Source organism: Harmonia axyridis, chromosome 1, assembly GCF_914767665.1.
Source record: "Harmonia axyridis chromosome 1, icHarAxyr1.1, whole genome shotgun sequence".
Taxonomy (NCBI): Eukaryota; Metazoa; Arthropoda; class Insecta; order Coleoptera; family Coccinellidae; genus Harmonia; species Harmonia axyridis.
The window spans coordinates 27589052-27611851 of record NC_059501.1 but is presented as its reverse complement, the minus strand read 5'-3'; the positions used below and the strand labels follow the sequence as shown (position 1 = coordinate 27611851).

At 31.6% G+C, this 22800-nt stretch overlaps 2 protein-coding genes across 3 annotated transcripts in view; both read right to left on the bottom strand.

Moving 5' to 3' along the window:
• LOC123675530 (dynein regulatory complex subunit 7) overlaps positions 1 to 22800 on the bottom strand; it is a 242344-nt gene that overhangs the window by 196252 nt on the left and 23292 nt on the right. The window lies entirely within an intron of this gene.
• LOC123675566 lies at positions 5612 to 8197 on the bottom strand. The gene has a single exon (XM_045610947.1). It carries the CDS (start codon positions 7554 to 7556, stop codon positions 6162 to 6164), a length of 1395 nt encoding a protein of 464 aa, XP_045466903.1. The 5' UTR covers positions 7557 to 8197; the 3' UTR covers positions 5612 to 6161.

Here is a 22800-nt window from a genome sequence, read left to right as displayed (position 1 = left end):
AAAAATTATGTGTGTAAAGTGTGAACATACTGTACGTAAATTATTTCAAACGATCATTCAACATATAAGTATATGTATTTGTTACACAGGAGAATCTATAAAAAATTCTGTCATGTTCGTAAATGACAATATTATCATAAACGAACTTTCTAATTTAACTCAATGACAAATTTTTCAAAAGATACTGTGTTTCATCCACTTTTTTCTCGTACTCACTTATAAGCCTAATTTTCTTTATTCTTTCATTTTTTTTCTCCTTAATCTTCGTCTTAGGGGAGAATGAAACTATGTTGCTGTTTTCATCGATTTTTCTCTTCCGTTGGTTTTCAGTATTTCTCGGTTCGATTTGACCACATCTACATGAACATGAACGTTTTATCAACGTCATTTCTTTATTTGTGCTTCTATTCGTGATTTTCAGTAATTTTCCATTATTGCTCATATCACTAGCACCATTTGTAGTTTCGGAAGGGTATTCAACTTCCATTTCAATTATATTTTCGACAGAGGAATATCTTTGAAGATTTAAGTTGCTTTGATATTCCCATTGCATATCAGTAATATATCTCTTTTCGATTGTAGGTTTCTTCTTCCAAACATTATATCCGAAAATATCTTCGTCTATTACAGTTAATTGGGAATATTTTTCCACGTTTGTATGTAACATTTTTGTAAGTAGGTAATAACTAGTTGTTATGCTGTCTGTACGTATCGTATATTTGAATAAGTTACTTACAACTTGTTGTTATGCTGTCTCTACGTGTATTGAAGGCATGTGGAGAAAAATGGAAAAAATTGTGATAATGATTGAAATGAATACTATGAACACATAAAATATTTGTATAATTGAGTACATATTGTCTACCCGTCAAATGAAAATTTTTGGATTTTCGAACTACCAATTTTAGTCCATAATATTATTCTTCCAACAGTTCCAACTTTATAATAGGTAGGTATATAAAATAATTATATTTATCATCTGAAAAGATAAAAATTGTTGAGTTTTTGCCTTAAATTTTCGTTGAACTAATATGTTTTCTTTCTCGACAAATTCTGAAATTTTCTAAATATTTACAATATGTATCGGAAATCAAAAAAAAATAGTAAACAATCCAAAGGATTTCAATGTTATTCATAAAATATGTTTATGTCAATCTTTACATGTTTTAGAAGAAAGCTATAGAGTTACTGCATTATACAGTATAGATCAAAATTCATTATCAATGTATCTATATAAAACGATTTTGTTTCTGTTACCGATCTGCAAAGAATTTAAAATATAAGATTTTGTTATTTTTTTTTCAGTATTCAAAAAAATTAGAATAACATTCAAAATAGGTTACGTTCCAGAGCTTACATCATCCAACTTTCCCAGTGAATCTACAGTGAGATATTTTTCAGGTGTCAAACTCTTTCTTAACCTTGAAATTTTTTGTGATGCTCCGCCGATAACTCCTGAAAAATGAAATTATTTTTTGTTTTGTTTATAAACTCGTTGGTCTCTTGTAATTTCCACGATTCTGTGACCATCATCGAGAAAAGAAACATTCTGTTGACAATTAGTATAAAAAGATATCAGTTTCTATAATGCATCTCTTTCATAAACTATTTGAAATTAATTATTTTGTTAGAATATATGTCTAAAATATAAAAATTTTATTTTTTTTAAAAGATGAGATATTAGAACGCTTTATCAACAGATATATGGAAATCCACCTAACCGAGTTCTGATACAAATATACGATTAAACTAGAAATACTAATATTCTGTAAAACGAATTGTGGAACAATTGTTCAATATATATATATATATATATATATATATATATATATATATATATATATATATATATATATATATATATATTTATATATATATATATATATATATATATATATATAATCATGAAAGTTTAATTTTTTGTTATTAGACATACACCTAACCTCACTTCTGTTGAAATGAATCTAAATATAAGTTATAACATCACAATTTGGCAGAGATTGCTTAGACAATTTGAAGTGAAATAGTATCAAATATAATTTACATTTCGTGTAAATTTTTATTATTCTTGTGATTTTTGACAATTCGTCCGAAGTTCAAACATTTCATTATTAAATATAACTTCAACCTTAATAATTGATCTTGTCAATTAATCCAAATACTTGGCTCCAAGAATATTCAGCATTCTACCTGAAGATATAAGGAATATCCAAAATTGTTATCAGTTTAGATACAAGCTAAAAATATGGATATAAAACACCGAAAGAACACTACTCTACAATATTATAAACTCTAAATAAATAATAAAATAAATGTATATATATTACTTACCTGAATCTTGACAAACTACTTGATAACTGAGAATTTACCCGAATTGTGACATAATACACGGATATGGATCACCTGAATTGCGACACTGAACATGAATTGGACTGAGAAAAGACCGAAAATGGAATGATACTCTGCATCTACTTACCTACACACTAAGGCTAATGTAAAATTTTGGAATATTTGTGATTTTACTCACAGAAAACCATATCACTTGGTTTTCTCTATTTTTTGTATATTCATGTCATTAGTCCCTCATATAAATCGATATTGTAATTTGAGGGAGTACTTTTTGTTTAATTCATGTATCTGTAAACTTTGATGATGAATATATGTTATTATTATTATTTAAGAGATAACAAGTGTTATCTATGTTATATTTGAGTGCATATTTTATTTTTTGGGATTGAGGGGAAAAAAAGAAACATAAATTAATTTCATGAATTTATTTTTCTTGTATAAAAATAATTTACATGATCTATATAACCCTGTATAAAATCTTCAGTTTACATCATATTCAATCATAATTCAGTAAATAAAAAAGTAGGAAGCTGTCATAGATGAGATCTTATTACAAAACTAATTGAGCTGAAAATTATAAAGGTATTTGGCACCAAATATGACAAGCTTATATTGAATTAAAATGACAAATGACTAGAGATATGAGCAAATTAAAACGTCATACTGATATCTACAATATCACAAATGCAAGGTTTATTATAAATAAAATGACTTTTAGATGTTTCAAGTCAATAATTGAAATAATATGGTAACACACAATATTTACAAAAATTTTTACATGTATAACTAAGCTATAAATACAAAATATTCAATTTATTGTAATTTGAAACATACATCATTTTAAAATATTTACATAAACTATTCATTTATGAATTAACATGGAAATTTGGTTTCAAACAGCCTTCATTTTGGACATAGGTAAATACATATTTACAAAAAATGTTACATTCACATAGGTGTTTACTCACTCTAGCTTCCTTTTTTTCTGGGGGGATATCCCGAGAGCTGCTGTATAGTCGGCGATTATGGATTTCACTAGTATTACGTGGGAAGCAGTTACACTGGGATGATGTGAATTTTTCTGCAACGCACTCAGGAATTTTTCGGCATTAGCAATGCATTCTTGGAGATCTGGAGCTCCTTGTTCACCATTCACAACAGCTCCTTCTTCGGCACTTTCTCTCAATTCGGAACCGATGTTTTCCAAAGAGGCACATTTTCTCGTTCGCACTGGTGGTTTTACCTCGGCAGTTTCGTTCGTCGAGTTTTCTTTCTGCAACGGCATACTTGACGATTGTCTACCCGTCAAATGAAAATTTTTGGATTTTCGAACTACCAATTTTAGTCCATAATATTATTCTTCCAACAGTTCCAACTTTATAATAGGTAGGTATATAAAATAATTCATTCACACAATAATCGAAACATTCTCTTAACGTATTGAATCAACTTCAGTACTGTCGCGAAATCTATTTGATAAACATCATATTTATCATCTGAAAAGATAAAAATTGTTGAGTTTTTGCCTTAAATTTTCCTTGAACTAAATGTTTTCTTTCTCGACAAATTCTGAAATTTTCTAAATATTTACAATATGTATCGGAAATCAAAAAAAAATAGTAAACAATCCAAAGGATTTCAATGTTCATCATAAAATATGTTTATGTCAATCTTCACATGTTTTAGAAGAAAGCTATAGAGTTACTGGATTATACAGTATGGATAAAAATTCATTATCAATGTATCTATATAAAACGATTTTGTTTCTGTTACCGATCTGCAAAGCATTTAAATAATAAGATTTTCTTATTTTTCTTTTTCAGTTTTCGAAAAAATTAGAATAACATTCAAAATAGGTTACGTTCCAGAGCTTACATCATCCAACTTGCCCAGTGAATCTACAGTGAGATATTTTTCAGGCGTCAAACCCTTTCTTAACTTTGAAATTTTTTGTGATGCTCCGCCGATAACTCCTGAAAAATGAAATTATTTTTTGTTTTGTTTATAAACTCGTTGGTCTCTTGTAATTTCCACGATTCTGTGACCATCATCGAGAAAAAAATCATTCTGTTGACAATTAGTATAAAAAGATATCAGTTTCTTTAATGCATCTCTTTCATAAATTAAGTATTTGAAATTAATTATTTTGTTAGAATATATGTCTAAAATATAAAAATTTTATCCTTTTTAAAAAATGAGATATTAGAACGCTTTATCAACAGGTATATGGAAATCCACCTAACCGAGTTCTGATACAAATTCACTTATCTATACGATTAAACTTGAAACACTAATATTCTGTAAAACGAATTGTGGAACAATTGTTCAATATATATATATATATATATATATATATATATATATATATATATTTAAAAATTTATATATATATAATCATGAAAGTTTAATTTTTTGTTATTAGACATACACCTAACCTCACTTCTATTGAAATGAATCTAAATATAAGTTATAACATCAATTCGGCAGAGATTGCTCAGACAATTTGAAGTGAAATAGTATCAAATATAATTTACATTTCGTGTAAATTTTTATTATTTTTGTGCTTTTTGACAATTCGTCAGAAGTTCAAACATTTCATTATTAAATATAACTTCAACCTTAATAATTGATCTTGTCAATTAATCCAAATACTTGGCTCCAAGAATATTCAGCATTCTACCTGAAGATATAAGGAATATCCAAAATTGTTATCAGTTTAGATACAAGCTAAAAGTATGGATATAAAACACCGAAAGAACACTACTCTACAATATTATAAACTCTAAATAAATAATAAAATAAATGTATATATATTACTTACCTGAATCTTGACAAACTACTTGATAACAGAGAATTTACCCGAATTGTGACATAATACACGGATATGGATCACCTGAATTGCGACACTGAACCTGAATTGGACTGAGAAAAGACCGAAAATGGAATGATACTCTGCATCTACTTACCTACACACTAAGGCTAATGTAAAATTTCAGAATGTTTGTGATTTTACTAACAGAAAACCATTTCACTTGGTTTTCTCTATTTTTTGTATATTCATGTCATTAGTCCCTCATATAAATCGATATTTTAATTTGAGGGGGTACTTTTTGTTTAATTCATGTATCTGTAAACTTTGATGATGAATATATGTTATTATTATTATTAAAGAGATAACAAGTGTTATCTATGTTATATTTGAGTGCATATTTTATTTTTTGGGATTGAGGGGAAAAAACGAAACATAAATTAATTTCATGAATTTATTTTTCTTGTATAAAAATAATTTACATGATCTATATAACCCTGTATAAAATCTTCAATTTACATCATATTCAATCATAATTCAGTAAATAAAAAAGTAGGAAGCTGTCATAGATGAGATCTTATTACAAAACTAATTGAGCTGAAAATTATATAAGTATAAGGTATTTGGCACCAAATGACAAGCTTATATTGAATTAAAATGACAAATGACTAGAGATATGAGCAAATTAAAACGTCATACTAATATCTACAATATCACAAATGCAAGGTTTATTATAAATAAAATGACTTTTAGATGTTTCAAGTCAATAATTGAAATAATATGGTAACACACAATATTTACAAAAATTTTTACATGTATAACTAAGCTATAAATACAAAATATTCAATTTATTGTAATTTGAAACATACATCATTTTAAAATCTCTACATAAACTATTCATTTATGAATTAACATTGAAATTTGGTTTCAAACAGCCTTCATTTTGTACATAGGTATATACATATTTACAAAAAATGTTACATTCACTCACATAGGTGTTTACTCACTCTAGCTTCCTTTTTTTCTGGGGGGATATTCCGAGAGCTGCTGTATAGTTGTTAATGAAGGATTTCACTTGTTTTACGTGGAAAGCAGTTATACTGGGATGATGTAAATTTTTCTGCAACGCACTCAGGAAATTTTCGCCAATAGCAATGCATTCTTGGAGATCTGGAGCTCCTTGGTCTTGTTCACACTTCACAACAGCTCCCTCTTCGGCACTTTCTCTCAATTCGGAAACGATGTTTTCCAAAGAGGCACATTTTCTCTTTCGCACTGGCGGTTTTATGTCGGCAGTTTCGTTCGTCGAGTTTTCACTCTGCAACGGCATACTTGACGATTGATCGGCAATCGGAGCCTGATCGGTCGTATTCGCTAATTGATCACTAGCTTCGCGTATGGCACTTTGCAATCTGCGACTTCTAGCCTGGGGAGATCTCAGATCGACAGCCAACGATTGATACTCTTGCATAGCTTCAGGAGACATCGAAGAACCGCAGTTCATCTCTGGCACCTCGATCTCTTCGCGGGGTTGATTTGGAGACATTTGGGCGCCAATCGGCTGACGAGGGGTTGCGGGATAAGACTCGGTGGCACTGTTGTTCGGTAATACTTGGTGATAAAGACTGGGCATACCAGCAGGGACATAGGTTGGCGGCATCGGCATGCCTCCAAGTCGGGACATCATCAGGGCCCTGCACCATTCCAAGTACATATGTGGCTGGTCCGGAGTATTTCCAGCGATCGGGGATGTTGTATGTTGGCCGTTATGCTGCGGGGTCGAAAGGGTAGCACCAGAACTGATGGGCGATATCTGCGAAGGCATATTCAACCACTGTCTCACTGATTCATTGGGATGCATACGAGAATTGGGCAAAGTCGCGGCACCGCTTGCAGTAGTGGCCAAATTCAAGCTCAAATCTTGGGCCTGTCTGAGAGCCTGAACCACCTGATTCAAATGGGCGGCTTGACACATGGCAGTAAAATCTTGAGCTTGTTGCAACATCCTACTTTCAACTCTTGCAGAAGATGAAGCTTGCGGAGAAGGCAGGGACAGATCTATGATGCCTTCATAGTTGAAGTGTTCTTCTGGCGGCGGTGGAGGAAGGCCACTCACATTTTGAGGCGAAGCGTTACCATCCAAAGTCGCCTTCTTACCTCCTTCGCTAGGTCCGGTCGAATCACCTGATGTGGGGGGACTGGTAGAAGTTTGTCTGGTAGTCGATTCGATTTTTTCGGCATTTTTGCACCATCCTCGAAGGGTCGATTCCGGCACGTCGATGGATCTGGCAACTGCAGCTTTACTCTCGCCGGCTCTAACGCGCGTTATGGCCTTCATCTTTTCCCACGGCATTTTGGCCCGTGTGGCACGTTTGCTGGTTCCTTTGGTAGGAGGCATCGTTAATAATTGTCCTTATCGGGAAACGCACTGAACATAAATATACAAACTTGTCTGGTTGTCGTTGGTATCTCACCACGTGTCGATTGTAACGGCAATGTGACAGTCGACCAATAGCAAACAGGAACGATGTGCGCAGAAAGAAAAAAAATCTCAACTGGTCAGAGTAAAAGTTGATGGAAACAAACACAAACTTGCGTTTCGAGTATTCCAATCGAGCTTGCGGGGCGCCGTAGAGACGCAGGCGCGTATTTTTCGCGGGTTCACACAACAACACGAACTTCACTTCCGATAAATCGGCCAGGCCGTAGCGTGCTGGTCGGCGGACTGGTGTCGAGTAGTTTCTTGCGAGATCTCGGAGACCGGTGGTCAGTTCCTTTGTCCAGACGATCAATACGAGCGACGGACGAGCGCGAACTGAGCGCAGGGCAGTAGGCAGGTTCGCGGGTCCCTGTGTGACGGCTTGACTGTCACCCTCTTACCCCCAGAGGTTCTGCAGAAAGGATACAACACTTGCGCCAAGTTTACGCTGCTGAAATCGCACGAGTAACTTCACGTGTTTCGCTAACTTCACAATTGCTTAGATTCGAGCGTTCTTAGTTAGAGACTTCGAGTTTAACTGAACGAAATAAGTCTTCAGTAGCTTATAAACGGTACCCCCTACCCCTCTAACGGTAGTAGCGAAATTACCATGGGGTGGGGGTTTTGCGACTTCGACCAATAGTAGGGCTAGGTACCTACTCATCCCCTCCTCCACTAACCCCGACCGGTACTGAATCTGAGCTTTTGCGTGATTGTACTGATTTTTGCGGTTCCACATTTTGGCTTCTGTGTTATCTCAAATGCTAATTATTATTCGATTATGGTAAACCCCAGAGATATCGAAAAACAAACTTTCGTTCTAACAATTATACTTTAATTGAAAATTGAATATTTCTAGGTGAATTCTTGGATCTACCTTTAAAAAATTATGAATATTTCCCTCCTGTCAAAAATTCTATGTATACGGAGAACAATTATCGAAAATTGCAGCGATAATTGCATTGTAGGAAGCGAAACTGCACTGCGATAATTGTTCTGTTCATAGATGCATAGTTTCTATGCATCTTTCACAGTTCGAATCTATGGCATCTATGGAATCTATGTCACTTTGACAAGTTAACAGTTTATTCGGGAAATATTCCCCCGAATTACACTCGTGCATCAAAATGACCGGATAATTTCGCATTCCAGCGTGTTTTCTTTGAAAAACTGCCCTCCACCTTCGGTGTCGGGCTCTTTCTCCAAAAATGAAAATGAACTTATGCAGTTTTTATGACAACACGCTGTCTTGCAAAATTATCGGTAATTTTGATGCACTTGTGCAATTACTTACGATAATTTCATTTTCATTTCAATTTTTGTCACAATTCATTCGAATAAATTTTTAATAAAAAAAAAATTATTTTCACCGTACGTTGTTAGTACTGTTAGTAGTACATATTTTCTTCTCATCTGAAAAATTGAATTTTAAAATAACAAAAGAAAGGGTTTCAAATGAATGAAAACTTATTATATTCTGATAATTATCAACTTTTTTGATTATATGTCCTTCAGTATATAAAATATAAATTTTTAATTATTAGAAAAATATTCAAATTCATTAAACGAATTCTGGGAATAAAAATTCCAGGTAGTATACGAGATTTATCAGGCGAATAAAAAATTTTGACCATATTATTAATTTTGCATCTGATCTCTATTATTTTTAGAAATGAATTCGAAATATTTCGTACAAAATTCAGAACAACATTTCATGTCTAGCCTTCTAATTGACAAAATATAAACTAAAATCCTTAAATTTATGTTTCATATAAAGCTCTTCATTAAACATATCTATTTAGGTAAATATAAAGCGAGTTGAACTAAAGTTTATGGAGATAGAGTTCGGATATATGAAAATTCAATTCGGATCTTGAAATAAAAAATTGTAGCTTCATGCTGATTATTATTCAATTATGGATAACCATAGAGCTCGGAGAACAAACTTTCGTTCTGAATTATTTCGTATAAATTCGGAACAAAAATTGATGGCTGGCCTTCTCATTGACACAGGTCTCGAATTATTTTTTCAGTTTTAGCACTTTGTTTTTGTTATATTTTTTTTCAGTGATTTGAAAGCGAATTGAACTAAAGTTGATGTAGATATTTCATAATTATGAAATATTCAAAGAAAAAGTTAAGTGTTTCCTATCCCGACTCTCCAAAATGAGATTTTTCATGGGATAGATAGGACAAAATAATAATTAATTTTGCATCTGAACTGTATTATTTTTAGAAATGAATTCGAAATATTGTGTACAAAATTCGGAACAACAATTCATGGCTAGCCTTCTCATTGACAAAATATAAACTAAAATTTTTAAATTTATTTTTCATACAAAGCTCTTCATCAAACATATCTATTTATGAACTTTCGTTCTGAGAATAATACTTCATTTGAATATTTGATATTTCTATGTGTATTCTCGGATCTACTTCTAAAAAATTATGAGAATTTCATTTTTATTTGACCTTATGTCACAATTCTTTCGAATAAATTTTTAAACAAAAAAATATATATTTTGCACCATACGCTGTTGGTATGTATTTTCTTCTCATCTAAAAATTTGAGTTTTCAAAAAGACATAAGCCTGAGTTTTTTAGAAAGACACTTATTCTATTCTAATAATTATGTATATTGTAGGTATATGTTATATTGTATGTCTTGAATAAATAAAAAATTATTTACAAACATCTAAAAAAAATTAAAACCATTAAACGAATTCTGGGGATATAAGAATCCAGGTAGTATATGAGATTTTTATCAAGAGAAAAAGAAATTTTGACCCATATTGTTAATTTTGCATCTGGACTGTATCATTTTTATAAATAAATTCGAATCATTTCGTATAAAATTAGGAACAAGAATTGATGGCTGGCCTTTTCATTGACAAGGGTTCTTTCTCCAGATAAGGCTCTTTGTTATATCTTTTTTAGTAAATTGAAAGCGAATTGAACTGAAGTTGATGGAGAGATAAAAATTCAATTTGGATATATATACCAAATAATTGAAGCCTCACTCTTATGAAATTTTCAAAGAAGAAGTTCAGTGTTTTCTATCCCGACTCTACAAAATGATATATTTTATGAGATAGATAGGACAAAATAATAACTTTTTAAGAATTTTGAATTAACTTTATGTGAACTAATCGTTACCCAATCGTTAGGTAGACCGAAAAGAGAATAAAATGTATTAGGAGAAGAAAAAACCTTTTATGAGTGGTTTTTCTTCTCCTTTTCCTTAGTTTTACTACGATAAGAAGAGATTATGGATTTCTATAAAAATGTATTGTCGGAGATTTATTCATTTATGAACCAAAAGTTATTGAAAATTAGAATTTTTTAAGATTTATGGAGTCGTGAGTAAATATTCAATTGTGTTCTTTTTGATCTCATCGTTTTTATGCAATTTTTAGCAAAATTAATAACCGGAAGATGTATCGAGAAAAATAATTTCCGGTTCAATAAATGACATGTACTAAGAAAAGATGAAAAACACCCTCTAAGAAAAATTCTAGACAATTGAAGTTTGTTTTCATATTCCCTTTCATAATATTTGTAATTAAGACTATCAATGCAATACACTCAACCAAAAGTGTACATGAAATCAATGAAAAAGTTCATTTTATTGATGAATTCAATCATTATTTTTGAACCCATGAACAGAAACATTATTACAACGAAAAGTCATTCAACATATTGATCATTTTTTTTCATTGTATCGAAGAACAATCGCCATTAAACCTATGAAATAATCATGATTACAACTTTCGGTTAATTATTGGATCGGTTACTGTTCATTGAAATTGTCCGAAGCAGCAAATGTATGATTCATAATAACAATAAATAGTAGTGCCTCTACGTTTCTTTTGAAAGTGTCTATTTGTATCTATTTGTAACTAATACTAATAAATACTAATAATAATACAATGCATTGACAGTCTTAGTTCAAATTCTCAGAAATGGTTGTTAAACGATTAGGGTTAACAATGAAGATACCCTTGTCAAATTAAATTCATTCCTGCCAATAGACACATTATAACTTTCAAAAGAAATTCGTTAAATTTTCATTGTTTGTCGGAGACCTACGTCATCAATCATCAACAAATTTCTAGTTTCTAGAGACTTGAAATTTTCAAACTGAGTTCGTTATTGTAACAAATATTCATCTGAAATTTGGTTGGTGTGATTTTCTCGACTCTCGTCGTACGCTACTGATATTAATGGAGTTCGACTGACAGAATAATTTTTGGATTGCAGAAAAAAACATGAAAGCTAGAAGTGTGCTAAGGCACAAAAATTGATGGTTTTACCATCAACCAAATTTCAGATGAATATTTGTTACAATAACAAACTCAGTTTGAAAATTTCAAGTCTCTAGAAACTAGAAATTTGTTGATGATTGATCACGTCGGCGTCCGACAAACAATAAAATTCAACGAATTTCTTTTAAAAGTTATCGTGTGCCTATCGGCAGGAAAGAATTTAATTTGACAACTGTATCTTCATTGTTAACCCTAATCATTCAACAACCATTTTCTATGAATAGAAAAATACCTACATTTTGCCGAAAATGCTAATTACACTCCAATGAGCTCGTAAAAGTTCAAAATAAAAAATGTTTTAATTTACAATAAATGTTCTTAGAGAGTTGAGAAGCGCTATCTGATGGTGCCAATTTTTTTTCCTTTATATGTGCTAGGCTACGTCAGCCATCTACACTAGGGCTGGGACTTTTTCGCCTTTTTGTATTCGAATATTCGCCTATAAATTTATTCGATTATTCGAATAATTCATTCAAACAACTATTCATGTTTATTATTCATGAGTAGTCATGAATATTCAACTATTCGTTGATTATTCAGTGAATATTCAATGATTATTCAGTGATTATTCAATGATTATTCAGTGATTATTCAATGATTATGCATTGATTATTCAATGATTATTCAGTGATTATTCAAAGAATATTCAGTCAATATTCAGTGATTAAACTCATGTTTTGATGAACCAATAAATTCCGAGCGTCTTGATGAGTGAATATACCTTTTGCGACGTGGTACAATCGTTTTGGTATTTTGCCTCTCGCCATATACGCTCTATTAGTGTGACGTCACACACCGCCATTTTTGGTTCTCCTGTCAGTGTTCGGAATCCAAACAAATAAATTGTCATTCAAATTAGTACGGTCTCGTTGAAGGAATTGGCTTATTTTCATAAATAAGAGTATTTAAGGAACGATTTCACTATTAATTGATAGACAGAAGGAACGAGATTAATACCAGTAAGTTTGAATCCTGTATCATTCCCCAGATTTTGTAAAAAGCCGTATTTACTAGTTGAACCTCAAGTTCGAACTTACGGCATTTATCTCGTTCCTTCTGTCTATAAATTAATAGTAAAATCGTTCCTCAAATAATCTTATTTATCAAAATTAGCCAATTTCTTCAACGACAACGTACTAATTTGAATGACAATTTTTTTGTTTGGATTCCGAACACTGACAGGAGTTTATTTATAATTTCAATTCAATTGTGTCTATCAATTTCAATATTAATAAATTTCCAGTAATTTTAATATTAATGAAACGATTGGTCGGTATTGAATCACAAAACCTTGTTTTAATCATTCCTGAATAGTGAGTCAAGTGATCATTCAAACTTTCATTCGTAACTTCATAAATATCCAACTACTCACTGAATAGAAAACTATTCACTGAATAATCAGTGAATACTCAACTATTCACTGATTATTCATGAATAGAAAAGTAGTCATTGATTATTCAACTATTCAGTGAATACTCGACTATTCACTGATTATTCATGAATAGAAAAGTAGTCATTGATTATTCAACTATTCAGTGAATATTCATGATTATTCGAATAATGCAAAATGCAATTATTCGAATAATTATTCAATGATTATTCAAATCATTCATTCATGATTCCCAGCCCTAATCTACACAACGAACATTTCTTTACCTATAAGAGACTCTATCAAATTCATCACCCACCACCAGAAATGCACAACATCCATGACCTAGCCAGGATTCGAACCCGGTACCTTCTGCACCACAGTCGACTTTTCAGTCCACTGTACTACCGAGGTCTCGACTGAGATAGTCTAGGATGTCAAGTTATTGCCTTTCTTGAATGATTTGTTGTCTCGAATATTTTAATAAATTATGACTTACGAAAATGAACAACCAATATACCTATATAAAAATAGGTATTGAATCGAATCAAATATTTTTAAACAAGATTCGAAAATATAAAACTCAATTATTATTATCAATTTGTGAGAAAAATTAATTAACAACAATATGAATTTTTTTTATCTTTTTCTGCAGGGAAAATTCGATAGAAATAATTTTCCAGTATTCCAGCAGAGCAAAATTTTTGTCAGTGACCTGAAAAGCAACCTAATAGAATTATACAGCGTAAGATATTGTAAAAACCTTTGAAAAATATCTAATTTACAAATCGCGGGTTGGAAAACAAAAAACAAAATTCGAATGAAAATTGATAATATACAATTTATAATTGTCTATTTCATAATGTTATCGTATAATATATACACCAGCAAAATCAGTTGGTGATACATTTTCTCTTGAAACCCCAATTTTTTTCATTGTAGCTTGATTTTTCTGGAACATGACTGCTGTCCAGAGTTACTTCGTTTTTTGTTATATACAGGGGTGAACAAAAAAAAATAACTATTATTCAGAACACACCGTGGAGTGAATCATTGACAGACAAGAATATGTACGAACACTAAGATGATGCCTCATCTTCTCAAAATATTTCGTCTTTAGCAATTTAAATGGGTTCATTAATCTAAAAATATTTTTTATTCTTCTTTCATTTAAAGACTGGCAATCATCAACTTGATTTCATTGATACAATGTACTTTTTCATCAATAAAATGAAATTTAATTATAAATCCCTATTCATCCATTCATTCAGGTATATATCACGATTCTGAAGTTGTTGTTGATTTGTTGAGTGTTCGTTGTTTCGATGAAATATTAATTGAATAGAATTTACCTCTTTAAATAGTATTAATTAAGTACAACCGATTGAATGATGAATCGAACATTGTAATAATGAACATCTTATTTGTTTAATTGAAGGTTTTCATAATGATACAATTATAACAATTCATCAATATGATTTTTTCATTGTACTAATAAAGCTATTCATCGGCTGAAAGTTATAACTGAATTCATCAATACGATTTTTCATGGAATTTATTCATACCTTTGTTTCAATGTATTAATTAATATTAACTTTAAGAGCTTTGCGATTCAGAACGTTAATTTTTCGAGAAAGTTTCTTATCAAGGGCTCTCGTTTCTCTCAAAATTAATAATTGAGAAAAGAGCAAATGTTCAAAAAGGATGAGGCAATATTCATTACACAGGACGTCTTGAAGTTCTTATGATTCTTGAAAGATATTTTACCGTACTTCATTTTTCGTCTATTTTTTCCACGTTGACCAAATTTGATTATAATTCTGGAATATTTTCGTAGCCAGCTAGAAGTGCAACTCTACCATCGTTAGAATACAAGAAGCGTCGAGAAAATTGAGAGTTAATTTCAGGCGGAAGGTAACATTTGAAGAAATAAGATGGAGGGCACGTGGAATGGTGGAGGTTCTTTCAAATATAATTATTTTATGAATACATTTTCTAATGAAATTTAGAGATTAATTCCATATAAAAAATATTTCATTCATCAATTTCCTCTCTTTGCTTCTTTCCCCTTTCAAATCAAAATCTGATGAAAAAAAAAAAATAAAGTGCCTGCATTCTAACGAAAACCTTCTTAGGAAATAAAGAAGGAATTTGTCAAGTTGTTATAATAATTTTGTCATACATTAATTGTGAGATTCGAAAGTTGCAGACAAATTTATATTATAAATTTATAATTCTTTTCTTCATTTACCAACTTTGAAATCATACTAATTCTTATTCAATATCTAATACAGCATAGTTTTGCTTTTTTCATACATATAATAAATGTTCCTCTTTGTAATACTTATGTATATTGAGAAAATAAAGTCATTATTATTATATATCGTTTTCTGATGAAAAAAATCCAAAATTCAAATCAAACTTGGTTAACGTAGAAAAATTGACGAAAAATGAAGTAGGGTGAGAAATTTTTAAAAAAACACAAGAACTCAAACATCACGCGAACTGTTGATTTTCGGTTACAGGAACTCTTTTCAGTTGAATGCATTGATGCCATCCTCAGATTAATGAATATAGATAGAGGGAGCATATGTCATTTTCATTAAGCAAATTTTGTCCCCAACATGAACTATCAAATTTGGCATGAAGCTCGCGGAAATGAAAACATATCAGTGAGTACAGATATTTCACTCAATTCGCGAGTTTCTCCACAAAGAACGCACTTCTTATGTCCCATAGTGAATTAACGTTTCACATTATCTCAAAATATATAGAAATAATTATCTAAACAATCGATGACAATAGGAGAGCAAAAGTTGCCAAACCTTGAATTTCAACTGGTAGAGACAAAAAATAATAAATATTCTGCTTATTAAAAATTCGACAATTAGGGAAAATATTGGATTCCACATATTCAAATTTGCATTTTATTCGGGAATCATTCAAATAAATATAGGTATTTCATTCATTGTAATATACATTCATAACGATATAGTGAAATTGTGGATTTAAAAATATATCACAATCAGACAACGTAATCTAACCATGTTGGAGACATATAAAAATTGCTTATACTCCCTCTATCTATATTTATTACTGTATGGTGCCATCAGTTGTTTTTCATTACAATTAGTTTTGGATTTTGTTTTTTTTTCGAATATAAATCATAAAATCGCCTTTTTTTCTTTCACCAAAAATATATGTATAATATGGTATACAGTGGATTCTCGTTAACCCGAAATCCTCGATAACTCTAACTATTTTCAATCCCCTTGGAAAAACCTGTCTAAACCGAAAGAATTTCCTTGCATAACTCGAAATGATTTTACGGATGTGTTTTACCATATTTACCACTATAAGTCGAAGACACACAAAAATTACAACTAACTCGAAATCGGTAGTAAGTTCCAAACCCCACCGTACAAGTCGAAACGTCGAATCGAGCGTATTTAATGAAGCAATAATTGCATCGTGAGGTTTTATAGAGTTAAAATTTGTTGTTTAGTTTTGTAAAGGCTGTAGGACATACATTTTTTTGTTTAATGTTTTTTATCCCGAATCTGCTTAGCCTGTAAGAGACCTCTCAGAAGATAGGAATTTTTACGAAAAACTTATTTAGAGTTTTCACTCTCAATTGCAAAACAAGCTCGAAAAATTTGAATAAAATGCTCCTGCGGATTTAATTGCAATTATTTTTCAGGAGTTGTCAGGTTGAAAAAAAAGTCACCTAAAAAAAACGAACAATAACAATTTGAAAATTAACTTTTTTGGCGTTTTGTAATTTGAATCTTCACCATCAATAAACTCGTAAAATATTCAGAATTTGTCAATTGGCATTTGTCAACACAGAGAGTCGTTGGTCTATTTCATTATGAAATTTTCTATTGTCAATTCATTTTTCAGTAAATTCATCAAATATGTATACGATCTACTCCTACTATAGGGAACATATATCACTATTCTGCACCTCTATGACTTGAATTTTCATTTGGTTTACCTCTATATCTCATTACCTCTGTAAGTCGAATTTAATCAAGAATGACCTGTATAGCTCGAACTACGCCTATGTCGAACTATACGGAACTCGACGAAAAATCTTGGTCCCGTGGTGTTTCGAGTTAACGAGAGTCTACACTGAGAGAAGTGTTCATTTGATATTATCGAAAATGCATTATATTTAATAAATCATTTATTGGATATATGGACAAACAAATATTAGTTTCATGGAAATAAATAATTTATTTGAAATCCCACCAATAATCATCATTTATTCATTTATTATTACACTTCATTTATTTACGCATAACTTATATTAATAATGCAGGTTTTCAAATGGCTGTATTTTCGATAACAATGGTCATATCTCAATCTGAAAAAAAGCTTTTTGAAGCTTGAAGTTTATAGTTTAGGAATCTCATGATGAGAGAATTATTCAAGCAACGTGGACCGCTCAATCCAAATGAATACAGTGTATAAAATTTCTGCAAAATTTTTTTAGGTTTTATTTTTGGCCTGCAGACTTGGAATTTTTTTTTCCAACTTAACCACTATATGGATGAGATAACTTGTTCATTCAGCTTCTTATCCTTTTTTCAAAATTTCGATACGAGCACTTCTTTCTGAAATATCGAACTTTGAATTGAAAAGGACTTTTTTGTCTTTAACCATCAATATCTCACCAATCAATGATTGCTCAGAAAATTTAGGGGATGTTTTGAAATCTTGAATGAATTCTCTACAAGAATATGGTATTTCCGTAAAAAAATTTATTTCGTTCTCTACATTAATTTGAAAAGTTGATAAAAAAAGGGCTTTTGGAGGCTTTTTGGATAATCAAGCGCTGAATTGAAAATATCGAAAAAACCAACAATGTTGAGTATGCGTTTTACAGTTCAATATCACCACAAAAATCCCAGAGAATTGAATTGAAGGATATTAAAGCTGAATGAACAAGTTATCTCATCCATATAGTGGTTAAGTTGAAAAAAAAATTTCCTTGTCTGCAGGCCAAAAATAAAAACTTATAAAATTTTGTAGAAATTTTATATTTACATTTGGATTGAGCTGCCCACGTTGCTTGAAGAATTTTTTCATCATGAGATTTCTAAACTATAAACTTCAAGCTTCAAAAAGTTTTTTTTCAAATTGAGATACGACCATTGTTATCGAAAATACAACCATTTGAAAAACCGCTGAAAATTTCGAATTTTATTTTGATCCTTTAATTTATTCCACTAGTATAGTTGAGGTTAATATATCATTGAGTCTGACACTTATGACAGTAGTCAATATTCATGGAGTAATAATTAATAAACCTTATTTATATGTGATATGTATCTATGCTGAATAAAAATAATATCTCAATTCAGTAATGGTTAACGTATTTCCTAGATAATTATTTTGGTTGTTTCTAATATCCGATTGATAAGGACTGAGAAGAACCGTTTGTCAAAATAGGTGCTTTTTTAAAGTTCATATTGAGGTTATTCGGGGTTTGAAACCTAGTCATCTTGGTCGCATCCGTTCACTCTAACCACTGGTCTGCCAACATTGCTAATAATTTGGGAGGTACAAACGATCTAAGCGCAAAATTCGCTGGAGTTATGTTAGTTTGTCAATTATTAATAAATCCTATATTCTGAGTGAATGAATTATTGAATTCTTGTAAGAGTTTATTCATAAATAGTAAATGTTCGTTAACTATCAGTTGAAATTTGTTGACACTGAATTTATGTTATTTGTGGAGATATCGTGAATTCATATAAATAATTTATCAATATATTAAATATAATCAAATACCTTGTAAATAAATATTTTATTCTCTATTAATAAACTTTTTTGAATGCATAATTTAACTATTAATGAATATATCGAATATAAATCTGCTGTAATAGTTGTGAATAAAGAACCTCCAAATAAGTGCTTTATTAATAAAAAAAATATGGATTTCTCTCAGTGTACTGTATAACTTTCTTCCTAATACTTCAATTACCAACATAAAGTCACAACAGTTTGCCCCTAAACGAAAACCCGATCGCAATCCCCGCCAACTCGCCAACGTTGCCGGTTCCGAAAATTCTAGCTGTGTGAGTCTGGCTCGGGGGACCGTTGTACCGTCGGTGGGCGAGGGGAGCGCGAGGCGGGAGGGACGCTAGGTCGCGGTGGTCCGCGAACGCGTCCCTTGAAACGTTAGGGATCCTTCACGGACGGGGGGAGAGGGGAACGCGGCCATCCGCGAACTACCTCGTCTTCGGCCCCTCTGCCCCCCCGGTTTTCGGGGCCATCGGAGCGCCGCTCGACGTAGTAAACAGCCGGCGGCATCGGCTTGGTCACCTCGCCCTCACCCCGTCGACGACATCCTATATCGAAGGACCAGCAACGAGGGACGAAAAGGCGGAATAAAACGCCGAAATTGTGGAATACACGAAAGTCGCGAAATACATCGAGAATCTTGGATGAATGCACACTCACATACAGAAAAAAACGCAACAATTCGATAAAAAGAACAAGCACATCATCAAGGGGAAAATTGAGTTCCGTTGCATCATCGCTCTAAATTCAACAGTTTAGATTATTTAAGAGAATCTTAGGTGAATGTACACTCGCATACAGAAGAAAACGCAACAATTCGATATCCGATAAGGCAAAAACGTACAGCATCAAAGGGAAAACTAGTTTTCGTCAATTTCCTCGAATTTTTTATATGTTGTAGAACTCTTGATGCTGATCAAATGTCTTAATTGCATCATCGCTCTAAATTCAACAGTTTAGATTATTTAAGAGAATCTTAGATGAATATACACTCGCATACAGAAAAAAACGCAACAATTCGATATTCGATGAAAGAAACACGCTAAGCTTCAAAGGGAAAACTGGCTTCTGTTAATTTGCTCGAATTTTTTATATGTTGTAGAACTCGTGATGCTGATCGAATTTCTTCATTGCATCATCGCTCTAAATTCAACAGTTTAGATTATTTAAGAGAATCTTAGATGAATGAATATACACTCCCATACAGAAAAAAACGCAACAATTCGATATTCGATGAAAGAAACGCGCTAAGCATCAAAGGAAAAATTGACTTTCGTTAATTTGCTCGAGTTTTTTATATGTTGTAGAACTAGTGATGCTGATCAAATGTCTTAATTGCATCATCGCTCTAAATTCAACAGTTTAGATTATTTAAGAGAAACTTAGATGAATATACACTCGCATACAGAAAAAAACGCAACAATTCGATATTCGATGAAAGAAACACGCTAAGCTTCAAAAGGAAAACTGGCTTCTGTTAATTTGCTCGAATTTTTTATATGTTGTAGAACTCGTGATGCTGATCGAATTTCTTCATTGCATCATCGCTCTAAATTCAACAGTTTAGATTATTTAAGAGAATCTTAGGTGAATGTACACTCGCATACAGAAGAAAACGCAACAATTCGATATTCGATGAAAGAAACACGGTCAGCATTAAAGGGAAAACTGGCTTCTGTTTATTTGCTCGAATTTTTTATATGTTGTAGAACTCTTGATGCTGATCAAATGTCTTAATTGCATCATCGCTCTAAATTCAACAGTTTAGATTATTTAAGAGAATCTTAGATGAATGAATATACACTCCCATACAGAAAAAACGCAACAATTCGATATTCGATGAAAGAAACACGCTAAGCATCAAAGGAAAAATTGACTTTCGTTAATTTGCTCGAGTTTTTTATATGTTGTAGAACTAGTGATGCTGATCAAATGTCTTCATTGCATCATCGCTCTAAATTCAACAGTTTAGATTATTTAAGAGAATCTTAGGTGAATGTACACTCGCATTCAGAAGAAAACGCAACAATTCGATATTCAATAAGGCAAAAACGTACAGCATCAAAGGGAAAACTAGTTTTCGTCAATTTCCTCGAATTTTTTATATGTTGTAGAACTCGTGATGCTGATCAGATGTCTTCATTGCATCACCGCTCTAAATTCAACAGTTTAGATTATTTAAGAGAATTTTAGGTGAATGTACACTCGCATACAGAAGAAAACGCAACAATTCGATATTCAATAAGGCAAAAACGTACAGCATCAAAGGGAAAACTAGTTTTCGTCAATTTCCTCGAATTTTTTATTCGTTGTAGAACTCGTGATGCTGATCGAATTTCTTCATTGCATCATCGCTCTAAATTCAACAGTTCAGATTATTTAAGAGAATCTTAGATCAATATACACTCGCATACAGAAAAAAACGCAACAATTCGATATTCGATGAAAGAAACACGCTAAGCATCAAAGGGAAAATTGGCTTTCGTTAATTTGCTCGAGTTTTTTATATGTTGTAGAACTAGTGATGCTGATAGAATTTCTTCATTGCATCATCGCTCTAAATTCAACAGTTTAGATTATTTAAGAGAATCTTAGATCAATATACACTCGCATACAGAAAAAAACGCAACAATTCGATATTCGATGAAAGAAACACGCTAAGCATCAAAGGGAAAATTGGCTTTCGTTAATTTGCTCGAGTTTTTTATATGTTGTAGAACTAGTGATGCTGATCAAATGTCTTCATTGCATCGCTCTAAATTCAACAGTGATTATTTAGTGCTAAAATAGTATATTCTGAAAAAAAGTTGCAGAATGGGCTCCTATTCCAACAAAAATGCGAATTTGAAACACATGAGTGTTGGAAATTGGAATTGCCTTCTGCAACGAGTAGTATAGACGATATTTTCTCTATTTCAGTCAAGTTTTGTAAAATATTGTCGAAATTCAATGAAAAATTCACATTATACATCCCAGTGACTTTTGAATTGTATCCTAGCAGTTGGTGTGACTGTTACGAAAATTGACAGATTACGGAATTTGAATTTGAAATTTCAAATTTTGAAATAATTTATAGTTACGCATTAAAATCGAAAATTATTTCTGATTTAATATCACCAGAATAAAGAGAATTTGCGAATAATGTTGCAAATCATTTGACTTTATCCAACTTATAATCATATATTGACAATTGACGTGTGTTGAAATTTGATAGGATCTGAAATCAGTGTAGACAATCACAAAACGAAAAATACAACTGAAAACAATGCTGTAATGAGTTCATTATATATATTGTTGCAATTGATTTCAATACAACGCTATTTACTTTTATGGGCTGCTATCTTTTCTTTCCTCTGAGGTCGGCACTCTTCAAATCCGGAAATTTCTCATGTAATAAGCGACTTACTTCTTTTTGTGTTCGGATTTTATTTCCATAACCAATAATTAGTGAAAATTTTTATTTTTATTTTTAGCCGAAAAGTTAATGAAATTCAAACACAAATTAGACAATTTATAAACTACAACTTATCGGCACAAAACAATTTTCGAAGACATTCTAAACTAAAGAGACTAACATTGCCAGAGAAAGTGTTTTACGTTTTCATGAATTTTCATTTGGAAGACACAATATATTATAGTTTTTTTTTTATTTCCTTTC

What these genes read in the sequence shown, in the direction of transcription:
- LOC123675566 (XM_045610947.1), bottom strand. Translation starts at nt 7,556, where the DNA reads ATGCCTCCTACCAAAGGAACCAGCAAACGTGCCACACGGGCCAAAATG.